This window comes from Lingula anatina, chromosome 1, assembly GCF_051362555.1.
Source record: "Lingula anatina isolate TDL-2025a chromosome 1, LinAna3.0, whole genome shotgun sequence".
Classification (NCBI taxonomy): domain Eukaryota; kingdom Metazoa; phylum Brachiopoda; class Lingulata; order Lingulida; family Lingulidae; genus Lingula; species Lingula anatina.
The window spans coordinates 62,115,851-62,135,350 of record NC_141767.1 but is presented as its reverse complement, the minus strand read 5'-3'; the positions used below and the strand labels follow the sequence as shown (position 1 = coordinate 62,135,350).

Here is a 19,500-nt window from a genome sequence, read left to right as displayed (position 1 = left end):
GATTTCACCGAAAATCAACGCAATACACACTTCGAAGAAAAACCACAAAATAATATTCCTTATCAACTTTAATCTTTTTGTAGGAATTACAACCAAGATTTACACACATGTACTATTCATGTCGGAAATGATAGCAAAACCAAATTATCCGCATGCAATTTAATTTAACCTCGCTCCGTAAAGGTTTGCCTAAGTGTAACCACACTGTCATTATATCCATGTGCAATTTGTTTATTGGATTTTTGAATTTGCCGGATTAAAAGCATATCCTCCGTGTAGTTTATGAAATAAAAAAGGAAGATAAATAATACCTTCTGTTAAATGTCAATCCTGTGTCCAAAATCAAAAAGAGATTTACCGAAAGGTGTTTCCTCTGTATAATTTCCTTGTAAATTTGCTTTAACATCTTGTGAGTGTCATGACGTTTGTATATTGGCATACCTCCTCGCGTTACTCTCTGTGTTTCCACCCCGCCAAAGAGGGTGTCTCTATAAATTCAGTGTGAAACATGTTTAAATGCGCTCATGTGTGTGTGTGTGTGTGTGTGTGTGTGTGTGCGTGTCAAAAAGAGGTATTATGAGGTAGTGAGCAAAGTAACCTAAATTGACAATGCACTGATATAAGATGGCAGGTTGATTAAAGAGCCCTGCGTAATACTTTATAAGCAACAGTATACGACCTTCATCAATTGCTTCACTAATTAAAATACAGACATCTACATGAGCGAATTCCAGCAATAAATATCAAAGGGCTGTGAAGTATTTTCCGTTTACACTAGTGTTCTGTCAAGGCGCACTCCGCCAACTCTGTATAAATTGGCCATCGGTGAGCTCAAAACTTACCCGTGCTAATGTCTATATCGATCTGATCACAAAGTGAAATTAAGACTAGCAAAGAATGGTTACTGAATTGATGTCACTGTCTACCAAAACTATCGCTTCTATGCCTGCTAGACAAGTGAAATCGCACAAGAAAATTTTGTCTTTAAATGGCATTTGATATGTATTTGCATTGAAGGGGTGTTTCCATCACACTTCTACCATAAACATAATTTATTTTAGCTATAAAACTAGAGTCCACCGCTTCTGTCAAGATATTATACCAAGGCAGCACGATATACTAAACCAAAACACAGACTAGGCCTACATGCGTGTCGGGTAATTCTTGTCTTTTGAAGTGAACACTAAATGGTACTGAAGTCTGACTCCTATTCCTCAGATGTCACGCAAATCTAAGGTCAAATATACCTCTATATTTATTAAAAGATAAATTAACTTACGAGTTGTGCTATCTTATTTTATTTACGTGTTTCAACCGTGAACTTAGAAAATACGCTGTGCACACATGTCAATCTGAATACGCTTAGCGACGTGAATGTGCAGAGAGTCATTATACCGATATATTATTTCATACATTCCCTTTTTTATTTAACAAACAATCCCAGAGTCATAAAACTTGAAGTTACAGTAGTGTCTACAGATAAGGCACGACCAAAGATTAGTAGTTTTTTTAAAGTTAGTAATTGGAGGTGCATCTGTCTTTGTCATGTTGATGACTGCAGAAGTAGTAGTTTCTTTTTCTTTTTTTCTGATCCTTTCTTTCTTTCTTTTAGGGAGACGAGAGTTAGGGTGAAGAACACCGAAACAACTTTCTAAGAAAATATTTACAGTCAACTCTCGTTTGCTTCTTCAAGGGTAGAGCCTAATATTTGTTATGTCTGTCTCTTCTCCCAAATAAAATCGTGTGGTATAGTAAATATAGATCGTGCTCAGCCATTTTTTGCTAGCAAAGGTAAGCTTCATTTTATTTATGTTACGTATTTTTGATAAAAGTTGAATGTATCTTGTTTTAGTAGAAAATAATCAGCGACTTGAAAACACACTTGCAATTGCAGTCAAATCGGTGCGTACAGCTGCGCTTGCTTTTATTTTATTTTAATTTTTGTTCTTCTTCCTCTTGCATTTGATTGCCACATGTACATTTTACTTAGAAAAAATGTGCCTGGCAAAATTTTTGAACTGACAAATAGATCATATACCTTCAGGCTTTTCAAAGTCTGGTATGCACGTCATATTTATTACGCAAGATGGATCTTTTTCAACAGTCATTGGATAATGTAGTTTATAGTTATATAATCATATGGTAATGCTACATCTTATTTGATTTTGCCAGGTGTAGAACTTATTCATACGTCCAAGTTGAAGTTTAGGGGGAAAAGATAATTACAGGAGCTGTCGGTTTAACTGAGTGCACATATCTATTGGCCGTGCACTCGAGGAAAGGGTAGCGTAGGGGTTTGTTTTACCTGTGGCTAAGTTAAAACAGTGAATTTAACTGCTCTTGATAAATGATATTTCACATAGTTTGCACTCACTGCCTGTCCACTGTTATCGTGTGTTTTTAGGGGTTTGTACTGTACCTTGATGACCCCCACTGCAAGTATTTTTTTTATTTTACTGAAATATTTATTCATTTTCGAATGTCGATTTCCTTTCAATAAATTAATCAAAAGTTACAATATGCGCTGCTCATACACTGTAAAACATATTAGACACATATCTTGATAAGACAGAAAGCTGCCAAGTTGTCAAAACCAAAGGCGAGCCTAATGGAGGTGTAATTTGACCAAAAAGAACCATAAATCCAAATATCTTCTTTTTGCTAATAAAGCAAAATATTACTAAAGTTGATTACTGAAAGTATGCAGCGATAGATGAAAAGAACTTTTAAGATACTGTTCATGGAGATTCGCCCATGAACTGAGATAAAACACATCTGTTGTTAAAAAAAGAACACATGATTTCCAGTTCAACAAGCACTTTTACATCATCCAGTGAGCCAGTTCACCCAATGGCTGGAAGAAATTTATGGGCAATTGCTTTAGGACTGACAATACTTCATACCCAATATGTCACCTCCACTATTCATTCGGACAATTACGCTAGAATTCAATATTTATCAAATTATTGAAAAAAATTGATTCGCACGTTTAGATTAAACACGCCGGATGTGTTGATAATGATTTTGATAACTTTTGGAAGTTTGGTGACAATCCTTTGATTTTAAGTCTATGCTTGCAGCTTTGACTTTATCGATGTAGTCATTTACATCTATTTGAATAAGTAGAACAATGGACTGCAAATATAGGACACGATGACTTTGGCCCTTACAGTGTGCTGGGCTAAGATTGGAAAATAGTGTAAAAAACAAAAACGAAAGTGGATAGATAATATAATATTATCTATCCAATAATATTCATGTGGTCGATCATGGCGGTGCTATAGAAGCAGAGATATTTTTGATTTATAACTTTCTTGTGAAATTGTCATTATTTTGGCGCCCATATGCTTAGTATCCTTCGGTGGAGTCGTCACCCTTTTTCCTGCAGCGTCTCTGATGATAATAAGAGGATTTTTAGATTATGATTGGTTTTTCGATTTCTTCCTTGTTACGGATTGATTTTTTTACAACATTAGAAATAAAAATCAAAGGGAAAGTAAGAGAGGGATATTAAGGCAACACATGATCTAGTGTTTAGGGCACCAAAATAAAGGAAATTTATTCCAACCCACGATCAAATCAGCAGGGGTACAAAAAACGCTGCTTCTCTGTTATCAAGCTTGACCTGGCTTCCATTAAGTATTGAAAGATGTAGTCACATCGAATAGCATATATCCACGTTGAAGGGTAATGGGGCAATGAAAAAGCATCCACATTAACTTGGCGTGATTTTGAATATGATTTTATGTAGGTAACACAGTACACAGGTAGGAATCCACAAAGGTAATACATTGATATATTGCACATTTTCGAAAAATGCTCATTTTCTTCAGTCACGATCCAAAAAGCGATGCTGTAGATTAGTTTTTCTGAGCGTGATAATGTTCTACTCTGCTGATTGTCGATTATTTGATTGTCGGTTATCATTTCATATAACATCATTGAGTCTATTATCAGTTATAAAACCACACAGCACTTACACTACACATAGGCGGAGGATGACGTACATGCACGGGCGTTAGAAGCATCAGGCATATATTGTCTGGAAATATTTCATTTTTTTAAACCTTTGCCCTTTTCCATACTTTATTTTCTATAAAACAGAAATCTCAGGGGTGTATTTCTTTTAAGTTTACCTATGACCATGTTTAAGGTAAGAACTAGTTATTGGCATATATCTACAAATTTCCCTTTGCGTGCCATACGAAAATCTATCAATTGTTTTATGTGTGTAAAGTTTGCTGTAAATGCCCTAAAAACTACAGTTTATGATTTAAATTATGTCACTTTTTGCTTCTGTTATATTTATCGCGTGAACATGTTTTTTTTTATTTTGCGTTTTATTGAAATATTTTACAAGATTGAGTGAAACTATAACAAGCATATGCAAAACCGTTTTACGGAAATATTATTAATCTGAGCCTGTTTTGGCGGCTATCAATATCTTTTTCTGATACAAGCTTAGTGCTTTTCCCGGCCGATCTAATTTTGATTTAGTTTTTTATGCTTAATGCAGCCTCATTTAAATCAAAGATATAATCATCCTAACATCCTCGTGAGGCATACAAAAGGCCCACTGGGGCTTTGCACACAAGAAATTTTACAGAAATGTAATGGAATCCTGCGAGCCTGAACTCGAGTTATCTGGAATACTCAGAAGATCGGTATTACCACCCTGAGTTAAAAAATTTATTAGACTAAAACTCACTTCTTCAGCCAGCACCATCACACGGTTCTCCTTCAGCTAACGAGTTTTCATCAGCTACTCAACTCCAGGGTGAAGAAATTGCTGGCGTCAATTATTTGATATCTAGTACTAGAGGCGCACAACATTCACACTTATGACATGCCCCTCGATCGATGGAACTGTTCTCAAAATTACTGGAGGGATTGCTAAGAATTTTACATGTCATACTGGATGAAGCGCATTCTATTTAAGCCAGAGACGTTTTGTGGGATAAGGAATTAATGTTTCTCTTTAGTTGACGGTTAGGCTCTTTCCCGAGGCATCACTAAGTCGGCCATTTTTCACAGATGCGTTTAAGTCAATATGTTTGTCATTGTTCCATGTGTTTGCATATGCACCAAACAAAATGATATCAATTATATGATATCAAATAACGGACTGAAAATCAATTACAGGAAATGCTTTAATTCACTAAAAATTCTCAGTTCAATGCTGAAAATAGTAATTAAATGCGACGTGCATGTATGTACAGTACTGGTACAACGCAGGCCTACATGTGTGTGTGTGTGTGTGTGTAAGAGAGAGAGTGAGAGAGTGAGAGAGAGAGAATGGGGGAGAGAAAAAGAGAGAGAGAGGGAGAAAGGGAGAGAAAGAATGTGATGTATTGTTAGCAAAATAATTACATGTGTAAAGATTACTTATTGAAGCTCATTTGAATATCAGATATAATACAATGTATGCAAGTATTCAACTATGAGTTACACTGCTCCTCAATTTTTTTAAATTTTTGTCGATGTTAAAAGTTCAGTGCATACGTAGTAATATCATTAACTGTCTACAATTACCATGAATATCTCAACATCTTGTTATAAACAGTTTTTGAATGTCATGGCATTAAATGGATAAACAAAACCAGTAATGTAGCACCATTGTTCATACAAAGTTAAAATCGGGCGCCCTTGAATTACATATAGACCGTTGCCACTTTTGTCACTAGTCGTGTTGGATGGCTGCAGTCCGCTGCAAACTCCAAAGTGAGGGAAGCTAGACCGATACAAGCATGGCCTAGCGGTACTCGATCTGACATCGTACTATTTTATACCATTGTTATCTTATCAATCAAAAGTTTGATCACCGTTGGTAAGAAAAAAAATCACCAAGTTATTTCCTGCTTTTGCCAGTTAAATATATTTGCTGCAACTGATGAGTTAGGACCAAAACCTTGCAGCCAAAGAGATTTTTATCCGAAGTGGTTGGCTAAGTGTGGGGCTTTGTAGTCTTCTTTTTTGCATGTAAAGGCTTTTTTAATGTATTTTCCGAATCGCTTGTTGAACAAACAATATAGTACCGGGTTCAAAGCACTATGAGCGTGTCCCAACCAAAGAGTGAACGGCAGCATCTTAAGTTCATCGGTCTCCGTGGAAACGACGTCTAAATACATTGAAGTTATGTTATAGGGCAGCCAGCAACAAATGAATACAATAATCAGTCCAATGAGCGTCCGTGCTGCCCTCTTGCGGCCCCTAATCAAAGTTGACGTCGTATTGTTTATGTCACTTTCCTTTTGTAGCTCCTTAGAAAACAGTGTTTTGCCGATGAATGCGTAACAAACAGCAACCACAGCACAGGGGATCACGTAAACTATGAGCAGCAACAGAATGCCGTAAGCCATCTTATCCTTGCCGTCGGGTCTTGGCCATTTCTCAGCACAGAAATCCAAACTTCCTATCACTGGCAGATGCGCATAACTGTCAACTTGTCGTACGTATAAGATAGGCCCCAGGAACAGCAAAGAAAATACCCAGATTCCTGCCAGGATCTGAATGATTTGTTTGCTTGTTTTCAGTCGGTTTCCAGACATTGGGTGCCGAATTGATATATAACGATCTAGCGCCATGGCCTGCAAGGTTAGGATACTGGTAGCCACACATACTCCTGTAAATAAAGTGTTGTTGCTGATGTTAATTAACTGACAGACAATAATTAAAGGCATAATAAAAACTTTGAGATGGGTTTGTATAAAACGGATTGCTACATATTTTGACAATTAACACACGCCTACGGAAATACTAATTCATTTATAACAGAGATTGTATTGATTGGCCTTGATGAGTAGACATAGCACGGTTTACTTATGCATGAATCTCGGTTGTTTACCATTAGCTTTGCTCATGTTGTTGTCTTTATTTCTCTTAATGTCTTAATTTCCAGTAAAAGAATACTCGTATACTAAGTATGTATAAAAAGATGTAGAAACTTTAGGTTAGTGATACAATACAAATTATTTGACGTTATGCCAATCAAAACCGTTTTTTGTTTGTGTGTAGAAGTAGTAAACAGAGTCAAGTAATCAAACGACATTCTAATTCTGTTTGGAGCTTTAGAGATTTCCTGTTTACAGCCTTTATTCAGCTTTACCAGTAGCGTGATGCTAAATCCAAGAATAAGAATGGAACGAAATGCGTGTGGGCATTATATCTCCAGAGCTCATTTTTGTATTTCGTGGACCAAATAGTCGCACCGCGGTCTGCATATATACCGAGAAACGACACGTTAAACATAGCCTACAACATTAGATAGGGCATTCATCAGTCTTTCCAAACGAGATATTCACACGCCAGGTCCATTGACATTACACCTCAACAATCAAATTTCTCTCTTTTTTTCTTGGAGATAGTAAGCACAGAATGTAAGACCATTTGTGACAAATGTAAAGTAACGGTTCACGTTGATTACCTTTTATGACATAATGCAAAATATGGTTAAATCAATGAAAATAATTGTAAATGGTCTCTTGCTGCACTGTGTCTGGTTTCAGTTAAAACTTTTTCATGCAATGGCCGATATACAGTATGTTTTAACGCGACTAGAATCAAACGTCTTTTCGTGATCTTTCGTGTTTATCTGACATTCAGCAATTTTTCTGAAACCGTGCTCCTACTTCGTTCTATCAATCGTAAACATTTTGTTTTTATCTGCATTTTTACATCGATTCTTAATTAGAGTGTTCTTTTTGGCCTATGTCAGCATTAATCCCTCACAAATGAAAAGCTTTGCCAAAGTAGGAAAGATCATTTAGGTGCGGTGGTCAATAGCGAGACGTAAACAGGCGCCACTTGCTGTTCTATTTCGCATGTGTTAGCCTGAAGCATACGGTATAACACTAACAGCGACTGCCTAATTCGTAAATGTGAGGTTGCTGTTATATTTGTACCCATAGCTGTATAAATGTTCATACTATACTTAAAGGCATTCTAAACCTAATCATTTGGTAAGATCTTAAAGATAATACATTAGATAAGAAGAAGTCGCGCCGATAGCAACAGAAATTAGTCAAGTTGATTGTTTCATTTACTGTGTGAAAGTCATTGATACCAAGTCTACCATTCGATTTGGTAATACTTTCTTTAGGAGTTCTTTTAAGGTGTCCCAGAAGGTTTAGACAAATTGCACAGAGTTAAGTTGTCAACCCAATCGTTTGATCAAGGTCTTCAAAAGCAACATTGTACGGGTTCACCTCAAAGGGAAATTGACAGACTGTTTGATTTCCCGGAGTTCTTTTAAGATGTCTGTGAAGAAAAACCAAAGAATTGATTAGCCTTAAAAGAACCATGTTAATTACACCAGCACGCTCGAGGCGTTAGGGCGGCTTTAACGGTAAACTGAAAAAAAAAAGCCAGTGGCACATTTCCTCGAACTTTCGCGATAAGTAAGAACGAACAAATTCCCCCACTGTTTTGAGGTTATATTTAAACATCGTTCCCAGATTTCCAGTAACACATCAAGCTGAGATAACGCGTTCAGACGTAATGTCATCATTCAGATCATTTACTGCCTGAATATTTTCCAGAACCCTTGACTGCACTGAACAGACACATTTCTTATTACATGTTGGTGAGTGTTACTGTGACTGACACATGCCTGACCGTATGTAATAAAACATTGGCCTGATCATATTTATCGGCTTGCAATGAATGTTGCTGTTATTTGAGTTCAATGGGCCCAGTTCAATCATGTTGAAATGTGTTTAAATATCTCATGTTGATCGCGCAAAGCACACGTTGCATAAGAACATGTAAATGTTGTATCCATCCGTACTATTACGGGCCACTGGCGACACGGTGTTTTTAACTCAAATCAAACAAAGGGAAGATGAGAATATCGAATTCACGGACAAAGAGCTGTTCGATATTTTTCATTTAAAATCGGTTAAAGTACGCATCGTATCACCAATCCCACGGTCAGAATTTGCATCTCTTCAAGATCTTTTTGAAAGAGTATCCCTTCATTTTTGGTTGATTTCCAATTTTGTCTCTACAGAAAGGGAGGTGTAGCTACTTTCAGTGGATTACAAACTGCTAATGAAGGGAACAGTGCTAACAAATTTAACTAATTAAACTAATTTTCCTCACTAGAAATAACGATTTCTTGCTGATTACTCTAATTTTAAAGCACAGTGTGGGGTCGATAATTGTAATTGTTGGATCTTAATGATACTAAATGAACTTTTTTTCAGCCGAAGTGGCAGTTTCCAAGAAAATGTCAAACGGGCAAACAAAACTGGTCAAGCCTTTGTCAAAACACTTATGGTCATTTCTGCATGCAGATTTCTGAACGGGAAACATTATATTGCGCCTATCAAACCTTTGAGACAGTTTTCATTTTTCCTCATTGTCGATGGACAATAAGTAAGTATAAAATGACTAAGCCAAATAATAGCTTTTACTCTTAACACCAAAACGTTTGCAGTGATGTATGCAAAAAATACGTAAGTATTATCATTTATTGGGCACATTTCTTCTGCATGTTGTAGTGCCGTGTGACAGGAATGGTAGTCCGCTAGGAACTGTAGGAACCGTAGAAACCGTTCCCCATTACTTTGTACAGGTGACATTTGTCCCATGTATTAACCAAAATACTCCGACTAACCTTAATCTGTACTAATCATATGGGACCCCGACTTCCATTCCTAGGACTATCATTCCCGTCACACCGAAGAAGGCTCAAATCGTGTCCCAAGTGATAGAAATAAGTACTAAGAATGCTGAAACAAAATTTTGATACATCTTCAACATCTTTGTAAAGGAGTCGCTTAATTTCCCTTGAAATTATCTATTATATTCGTTATCATCGGATTCATAAGATTTATCACACAACCGCCTCATTTCAGGTTTGGCAGTCGAAGCGAAACCATCGACTGATATAAGACGTAGTTGGTCAAGTTAAAGTTCATTAAGTTTTCGGGAAAATTTGGTTTTGCTTTTTATCGATCTTTGAACTACAATCAAAGTAACAAACCAAGCCCAACACGTACCTTAGCAAAAGACTCGAACTGCTATTTCTATACAACCAAACATGCAGCTACTTTCACAACGAAGACCGAAAAAAAGGTTTTAAAATGTAAGTTTGGCATTAACTCTTTCACACAGGTTTAAGCAATAAGCACTGCTGGCATTTCAAATACATGAAAGTGCCACGTTAAAAAATGCACCCAAATCCTGTTTTACGGTACTTAAATATAGGTTCTTCTCAGCGACTAAATGAAAAGGTTGATATTAACATGGATATTCCGTTCTCGTCATTAACAAAACTGCCCGTTTTCATAAAAACGCCAGTTCGGTACTGTCATTGGGCACACCAGTACCGCGACAGTGGCATGTCTTTGGAATACGCGTTTAGTTTTGGTTTGCATACGATGCCAAACATTATTTTCCAGCTGACGAGATAGTTGATTTATCAGTCCAAAAGGGAAAACGCTATGTTTTGTTCAGTTGCATATGCCATCAGTCGTTTCTTTTCAAGATAAGACGAAGTGTCGCCCTCTAATAAAGACTGATGTATAGTTTAGTCGATGGAAAGTAACAGATGCCTACTCATGCAGATAAGGCAGCGGTTACAGAATGAAATGATGAATCCATCAATAAAAGGGCACATGTAATATTGCAAAGAACAAATAATTTTCCTGAACACAACTCTTGTCATCTAAAAAAGATTGAACTCCATACATCACCATATGTAATCGGTTGTGAGAGCTCAAGGGATATTCTGTGTTCGGGATATTAAGATTATCTTCTGTGTTGTTGTATTCATTTGTCGCATTTATGAAGAATAGTGTTAGCAGCTGATAAATATATTCATAATAAAGCAAATGGATGTCTCAGACAATGAACATTTATTCTGTCGAACACAAATTGTTATTTATAGCATATTGTCTAGCATTTATGACTTAGTTACTCTTGTAAACAAAACAGTAGAAAGCTCAAACATTCACCAGAAAGGTTACTTACCTTGCATGTACCATGAAAGCTTGCATAGTGCTGCACCATATATCCAAACTTTGTACACGATGACTCCTAAGCTAACGGGCATGCAAATGAATGTCACACCCAAATCTGCCAGGGCCAAGCTAAAGATGAACAAGTTTTTCGCTCTTCTCATCGCTTTGAACCGCATCACAATGTAAATTACCAAAACATTTGCAAACAGTGCAACAACGAATATCGGTATATACAAAGCAAATAAGACCACGGTTGCTGGTTTGTCGAAAGTGAAGAAGATTTCTGTAATGCCGCTTTCTGTCCAGCTCCCTTGATTGTTCGAAATCGAGGAAGTTACTTTGCCGCTTGTGTTCAGCATGGTGTCAGGAGGATGATTGAAAGTGGAATAGTTTACCCAGAAACTTGTCGTATTGCCGATCTCCATGGCCACGGTCCAGTTCAGGAAGGCCAGGAAAATTTTATTATGATAACCAAGTAGCAAATGAAGTTTAATTTAGTCTTCTCTGAATAATTCCCCGTATCGACTTCTTTTTAGCTGACTCCTGGTTACTTTAGACGAGTAATTTCTTGGCCATCCTGTATATATTATCCTGTGTTTCTTAGAAATCTCTGCCTCTGACATTTGAAATAAATGTATGCCTTTTCATTTCCTTGTCACACGATCGTAAATCTTACGTGGACACGCAAATGTTGAGCCGCCGTGATCTTGCGATCGATATAAACAACGTCTCTTGATTTATTCCACAACGTGCAAACGACCTGCGGGCCAGGTTAATTACCAACTCCAGATGAAAACGATGACAGTTATTTCGCTATCAGGTACACGTCCCCCTCTTTGTCCCTTTATGTCCTGTTGTCTTTGACCCAGAGAGAGAACAAGCGTCTTCCTCTACCGATATGTAACGTAAAAATGCCGCTTGATCTGCTCTTAAATACGATCGAAGACTACAAATATGCCAGCAGCTTGCTTCTTGCCACACCTTCTGATGAACGGGCTGACAAGCTGCCAGTTCACATAAAGTATAAGTTTTCTGCGGAAACGTTGTCTTTAACAAGGAAGGTAGAACTGAACAGTTTACGATGTCGGCTAACTTTACCACTCAGGTCGGTATTATACGCCTTTTTGCTGGAAAAATAAATTGATGAGATTATTATACAGATCGATATGAACTGCACGTACAAGTGACGCTTTGAAAATTATTAGGTGATGCATGTAATCCTACTAAACCAACCTGATCACTAAAATTCAACAGTATTGCCGCAGCTCTTCAAACACTCTGTTTTCCCTAAGTAAAAAAAATGAAGGCGTCACAACACATTTTGCTTTATATACCCTTTGATAAATATCGTGCACGCCTTACGCCCACGATTACATTGCTCAGGATGTGACATAACGATATTTAAATGTACCAGACGGCCGTGCGCTTGTTACAAATCTCCCAGAATCGCTTACAAACAAAGCAAGAGTACCTTCAAGCATGTGTTTTGTCGAAATCATTTGCGCGCCGACAAAACAAGTTGTAATTCAAGGCACTGCTGCGCGCAATGCCTTATGAAACAATTTATCGGAAACTAATTGTTTTGTTAAGGGATTTCTTTGGGCTAGAACTCATGCAGCGGAGAAAACTTAGTGCTTTGGCCATCCTTGCTTATTGCATATGAGTCTGATAACATAATACATCAATGAATTTTCAATAAAAATAATTGGTGAGAGAAAGAACAGCCGCCTACACACACCACATTTACCGAATGAAGCAGTCACTAGAAAGAAACATGACCCTACAGGAAAGAAAGAATTAACAAACTGAGAACGTTGGAATTGTATGTCAGTGAAATTATCTAAGATTCATTAACTATCATTTAACAGAGGCATGTGCGTGTTGTTTTAACACTACTCCATAATTTCCCACATTCACTGGACCTGAAGGACCAAGACCACACATTGGAGATACAGGTACATTACGTACAGTACGCTGTTGGTGTTGTAAATTGTATTGATTAATCAACCTGTCAACGATTAAAGTTCAACGTATCCATAAGGACTAAGAACAGTGTTGCAAAGGAATGCATTTTAAAAGTGAGCTTGTGTTTGATGTGGCTCACAAAGTAAGTTTTCGAATGAACCGTTTGGTGCAAGTCTTTTTCAAGACTCTTTATACGTTACATAAATGCACTACATACATGTATAATTGGGTTATCAAACACATCTTCTTAGCCACAAGAGAGCATATAAGTAAAAAAAAAAAACTAATTACACTTACCCTCGAGCACCGGGAGGATCTTTTTATAGCTAAATTCTGTCTTATTATCTGAGGGGGCGGGTTGGAAAATATGTTGTAACTGCTTATCTTCTCGGAAATAGTAACTTTTGCAGGATCTTAGGGTAGAGGAGGACAGGAATTCTTTTGAAATGAGGTATATTAATCAAATCTTTCCAGCGATAGTGTAAACATGCTCCAAATTTGATTGCAGAAGGAGAAATACTGGAAAAAAACAGTATCTCTTTTAAAGTTTAAAATGGATGGATAGGCCTTTGTCATGTTATTAAAAGAGGTTTCCACGAGTTCCCATTATTTATATTTGTATTTTTAGTCTAATTTGACGGGTTATTTGAGTTATTATAGGAAATGGGCTCCTTTTTTTGAGCACTCACCACATCGTTCCGCTCAGGTTACTCTCGGGGTTAGAGGCTAAATCATCTTTCCGTCTAGATCAATTATGTTGGCATCAAGGTTGGGCTTGCAGCTTTCTATAAGATCTACTCCAGCACTTGAAACGGCAACATCAAGGTGTGGAGTTAGAAAGTTTTGAACTTCTTTCATTTCACATCGAGAAACAGATGTGACCTTACCAACTTGAAAGTTCAGCATGGAATTCATTGGACATTTCAAAGAAAAATCATCATAAAATTGCGATAAATACCATGTTTACAACGTTAAAGATGAAAAAGTTGTAAAGAAAAAGCATCGAAAGTCAAGATTTTGATCAGTACGAAATCTATTCAAATACGATGTAAAAACGTTTTGGGAGATGGTATGTTCGTGGGGATTTTCTTCAGAATACACCCTAAAACATATAACATAACCTGCTATAAATTTTAACTCGAATGATTTCACTATATCACTGTGCATGTCGATTAATTTTAATGTCTTGAGAAGCTTTATACCTCTCAAAAAAGCGATTATGGCCCAGAATAGGTGTCAACGTTGAACAAGTCTTCTTTCTTTAAGTGTCACGTTTTTCTCTCATGAATGGCACGTTAATCATACGTGTATGCTACTCTACAGGAAATCGTGACACAAATCTCCTCGTCTTTTTATAGCGTATGATTCAAGGAAAACCGATTGGAGCCGACACGACACAAAACAATGAACGATAAAGCCTCAGGGACTTCCATGATGGGTTAGCAATACCATATTTAGACCACAAAAGGACAGGAGAGGTACACGCTGCTGGGTCTGTCCACTCTATATAACTTGTATATCCCAGTCCTGAAGCTGTTCTGCCCCCATACAAATTCAAATAATAGTGCTGTGCAGTGACGATGTATTTACAAACACTACATAACTTTGTGGCGGCACAGCTTTATTCTGAAGGGTTCATCTACACAAGACAAAATATTACCAGACGCTCAGTTGTCGCTGAACCCAGAAAACCATGTTTCTGCTCCAGCGATCACTGTGCCTCTCATGAACAACTCAATCTAATGTTTTCTTACTACTACTACTACTACTACTACTACTACTACTACTACTAGCGACCTGTGCTTACACACTTGCCTGCCGCCCCTGTAGGTTCATGTGCAACCTACTATGGCATTCAACGTGTGTATAGGCAACACGGGGAACCCCGAGCACTGTTTAAGCACCCATCGAGACCCATCTGAGCCTTTTCCGTATCATCAGTGGTGATCAGTGACAACCATTCCACTAGGCTTCTTCCTAATATGTTACAGCTCAGCGATGTTCGGGAGATCCTTGCCTTCTTTTGAGCAACCTGGAGAACATAGGGATAGCCCATGGGAGGGAGAAAGGGAGAAGCTAAGGGAGAAGCCAAGAATACCAAGCTTGGAGGCTGGTTTGATGCTATATCTGGGACTCTCATATTCCTTGCCACTAGTGACAAGAACCCGAGCTATCATCGCTATTTATTAGAACCTTATATATGATAACGGATCAGAATAATTTAGGACAAAATCTAAATACTCTGCATCTTTGATGAGCGGGTTGCGACAAAGAAGTTGACAGGAAACATGAAGGGTGCAGAAGAGAGGAAGAAAGGGAGAGAAATATTGTCATAGTTGCTCAAAGTTCGCCGTGCAGGTTCTGTGGTCACCATAATCATTGTTCATTGGGCACCAATGGTACGACAAGGAAGGCACAATGGTGGCAGTAGCATCTCCCAGATTCTCAGTAGCAATTGCATCTATAAGAGCCTTCATGGTGATTTCTGACCATCCATTGTGTATTCAATCTGCAACCACAGCAAAACTTGCACCTCTGTTCTGGCTCCTTTGAGCCACCTTTGAGCAACCAGCCTCATCCTCGACCTTTGTACGACCGGTTCGAACATCGAGCTCTGTACTTCCTTTGGGTCTAAAACAGCAACCGGGACCCATTCATAGTTGTACAATGGAGAGACAAAGATTGCCTTCATGTGCAACTGCTGCAGAGTTCCTTGTGACCCCTAGAACGACCAAATCGGAAATGTTCATGTTGTCCTGGTCGCCCACTGAGATCAAGCATGCCCTGTGCAGCCCACGGTTTCCGACCCGATTTAAAACAAAACAACCGATCTACGAAAATGCTGAGTAATCAATCATAATGTTACAAAAATGGTATTGAGTAATCAATCTCAATCTGTACCATTATTAGCTAACATCGTTCATTGGTAACAATTCAAACATGCCTCTGTGGGACAAACGAATGTTGTTTTAGGGACCATTTATGGGTATATGGGTGATTTGGTTTTGGCGCTTTTCTTGATTTTCAACAGCTCCATTCTAGTGGCACAAATGAAAGCATTTCCAGAAGAAAGATACTAAGGGATTAATAACATCTTGCATACTACCTCATTACTATGTCCGCATGCACTGATTGGGAACCAGGTGGCCATTGTTGTCCTCGGAAGCAGAGTGAACAGACGCAAAGGATGGAGACCACGAACTTAGTCGGTCTGCCCCTGGCTGTCAAAACTCAGAGGGTTACAATTCAAGACTAGAGCCGGCTAAGTAGAGTCTATAGAGTGGCGACTAGAAGATGAAGGGCCTTTTATAATTACCTTTGAATGGAGTCGGTGAATTTTAAATTTTCCAAAGGGTTGGCCCTAGAATTACGATAAAAAGTAAGAATCGGAGAGCAAGCATGTAGGCTGGTCTGCAGCAAGCTTCTGCAACCACAGCGATGCTTGTACCTCCTTTCTGTCTCAGAAAAGCCATCTTTTAGCAAACAACTCTTCAACCTTTGTCTGAACATCCTGTGCACCCCCCGTGTACGTCCTGAGCGACCACTGTGCCTCCTTTGAGCCTTCAACTTTGCTATGACCAATTTAACGGTTGCATAAAAAAAGGCACAAAGGTCGCCTCCCCTTGGCGTTACTGTCCAAGGTCACAATGATCTATATTACGTAAAGCTAAAGTAGTTTCAATTACCTCAAAACATCCAGGCGAAACAGCACGAATACTCGGAATAGTAGCGCGGTCACAGGTCACAGGTCTGATACTTCTTCCGTTCCTATAAACTATGGAAAAACCTCATTAGTTGCCTAATGCCAATATTAATGTTGTGTGTAATTTAGCTTTGGCGTTACATAAAACGTAGTCATTTAATTGCCTTGAATGGGGTCTGTTTTAGCATTTTGTTTGATGTTAAAATTTACAGTCTAAGTAATTAAAGCTCTTCTACTCGATATTTGCCGAGTAGAAAATTTGTTTCTATTTTACTTTGTATGTCAGCTGCAATTATGCAAAATTTTGAGCAGGTACTTTATTGCCTAGCTGTCTGCCTATCCGCTGGTCTGCCTTCTTGAATGTTTGTTTGCCAAATCTGTTTTTCTGTCCGTCTCTCTGTCCGTGGATATAACAAGAATGGCGCACTTAATAATACGTTGATATTAGGTACAGCTTTAATTCGTCTTTCCGTCTTCCTCCTCTCATATATTTCCTCTGTAGATCGAAATCTGACTCTCAGTATAACGTAGACTGCTTACTTAAGCAGGCCATTTCTTTTTTCTTAATGTCTTTTTCTACTCTCATCAAAACTAGCATGCCAATACGCTAAATACTTGAATTAGATGTCATTGGGAGACGATTAGGGAATTCCGTTTACAGTATACTTTAATGCTGCAGTTATTTTCTTTCATCTTTAAAACTAATAACGTTTGTCAACGTCCTTAAACACAACAAAGCATCTACATTTATCTTAGAGGTTCTTGTGGTGTCTCACTCTTTCATCTTCCTGCTTTGCCGTTCAATGGAATTAGGAATTTATACATTGTTGCCATCAAAATATGAAGATATTCATGGTTAAAATGAAGACAAGAAGGCAAGGCAATTAAAGGGATAGCAACCGTTGGTAAGATATCCATATTTCGCAATAAATACATCGTAAATAACTCACAGAAATACAATAAATTCTATTTTACCCCCAAAACGGCGGTTAACACAGTTAACTTTGTGCTTGCCATCACATCACGTGTCCTCCATAGATGGGTACACTCTGCAATAATCTCTTAAGAGATTATTACAAAAAAACCAAACGTTTTAGAAAAAAACCAGGGACTAATCTTGAATGTGGGAATGGATTCATTTACAATTGATAAGTTTGGAAAAATTGTCCTTTACCCCAGGAAAATTCATTTTTGGCCAAAATGAACAGTTGTTATCCCTTTAATGATATTATGGCATATGCATTGCACCTCATGGAAATAATTTAAAATTTATAAACTACTCGATTAACAGTGTGATTCTTGTTTTGGTATGAGCACATTACGGAGGATTTTCATTAAATAGTAGCTAGTCAATAGTTGGCGATTATTCTGCTGGCATTTACGCCCCCTGCTATGTTCAGTCCATAAAATTCACAGTATGGCGTCCTTGAGTGAAGAAGTTAGCCTACTAAAATAAATTTACTGTGACCCCTTGTCGTTTGATGCCACTAGTCTGCGTTATTTTGCTATGTTTTTTTTTTTTTTTTTTTTTTTTTTTTTGCAAGCGTAAAGAAGAGATATAATGATAAGTAAGAATAAGTTTCCATTCAGGGATTATTCTTTAAACGCATGGTTTTTCTGAAACACTACACTGTACTCATGTCAGTCATTTCCTTTACATATCCCCAAAAGACCACTTCATATAGTGTTTCAGGGGACTCGGTGATTGAAGATGGAAGTCGACATTGACCCGCTGGGGTAATTTTTAGTTTATTTTACGATTCATGTCTATAAAACATTTAATTATCACTCACGTGAAATCAGTAGGAAGGACTATCAGTAAGATCAACCTCAATTACAATTTTGTATAAGTAAGTTTAAAAGATTTTAGTATGTTTTGGGTATGACATACTGTATACCTCTAATTTTAATCATATAAGTACTAGGCTTGCTATCCAGTATAGCAGAATGCGCTGAACTGAACTGAATGTGTTCGTAAAGGTAAAATAACTGGCAAACAGACTCGAATATGACAAATGCTGCTGTAATAAACGTTTGTCTAATGGGTAACAGGTAAGTGCAATTACATTTGTACACGTCTTATATATATAAATAGTCTTGGTTTTGGCGTTGGCCTATAGACACGATGAGACGAATACCAAACGTGTGACTGTGTATTCAATTTATCTTAATAAAATGCACCTTAACTTTGAAACCCATGTGTGTGCCCTTATGCTTGCTTGATGCCAAGGAAATGAATACCTTAACAAACACTTTCAAAAGAATATTGTAAATACAGTGCAACCTTTAGAAATACAATCAAGTTGGTTTCCACTGACGGAAAAATCTGAAAAATCTCAATCAAACCACTATATTTTCGCACTTTTAAAATTACGGTCGATTATGAAGTCATTTGCAACCATAATAGAATCACAAACCGTCACGAAAGACGGCTTTCTGAGTATAATTAAAGTTGGACATAAAAAGATAAAGTAACTTTACGCGTTTTGATCGTTTTACCTCGTCTTGCAGCTCCTTGGGCGGTAGAGAACTGCCTGGACGCGCGACAATAGATCGCTTCCAGACTTGCGCCAGAACAAAGGACTTCCTCGCAGCAAGCCTCTGAAAACGTTTGCCTACTCGGGCCAGAGATCATTGCCGCCTCTCACACACGATGATGAGATGCATTTTCATTACCAGCAGGTATTGAGTGAAGTTGAGCTGAAATTAAGCTTACAGGTTACGTGAGAAATCAATAGTGTAAAAGGATTTTTGCTCACCCTACTCTGACATTTAAGCTGTGACGGTGGTACAATACCGAGCAAATGTTCAAAGTCCTAGACAAGCATCCCAAGGGAAACAATATTACAGGATACAAAATGACTCTAA

General features: G+C 37.8%; 1 protein-coding gene across 2 annotated transcripts; it reads right to left on the bottom strand.

Annotated features, from left to right (window-relative positions):
- Positions 1–5,136: 5,136 nt before the first annotated feature.
- Positions 5,137–17,159, bottom strand: LOC106155391 (RYamide receptor). 2 transcript variants are annotated; one of them, XM_013530193.2, is made up of 3 exons: positions 16,616–17,159; positions 10,975–12,091; positions 5,137–6,622 (listed from the first exon to the last, which is right to left on the bottom strand). In XM_013530193.2, the coding sequence occupies exons 2-3, from the start codon at positions 11,387–11,389 to the stop codon at positions 5,928–5,930; spliced, it is 1,110 nt and encodes a 369-aa protein (XP_013385647.1). In that variant the 5' UTR covers positions 11,390–12,091; positions 16,616–17,159; the 3' UTR covers positions 5,137–5,927. The 2 variants fall into 2 exon arrangements, with proteins under 2 accessions (XP_013385647.1, XP_086858372.1); XM_087002246.1 differs by lacking the exon at positions 16,616–17,159 and adding an exon at positions 16,036–16,240.
- Between the last annotated feature and the right edge of the window lie 2,341 nt (positions 17,160–19,500).

Coding starts and splice junctions, on each gene's coding strand:
- LOC106155391 (XM_013530193.2), bottom strand. CDS start 11,389: ATGGAGATCGGCAATACGACAAGTTTCTGGGTAAACTATTCCACTTTC. Junction 6,623..10,974: donor GCTTTCATGGTACATGCAAG/GTAAGTAACCTT, acceptor CTTTATTTACAG/GAGTATGTGTGGCTACCAGT.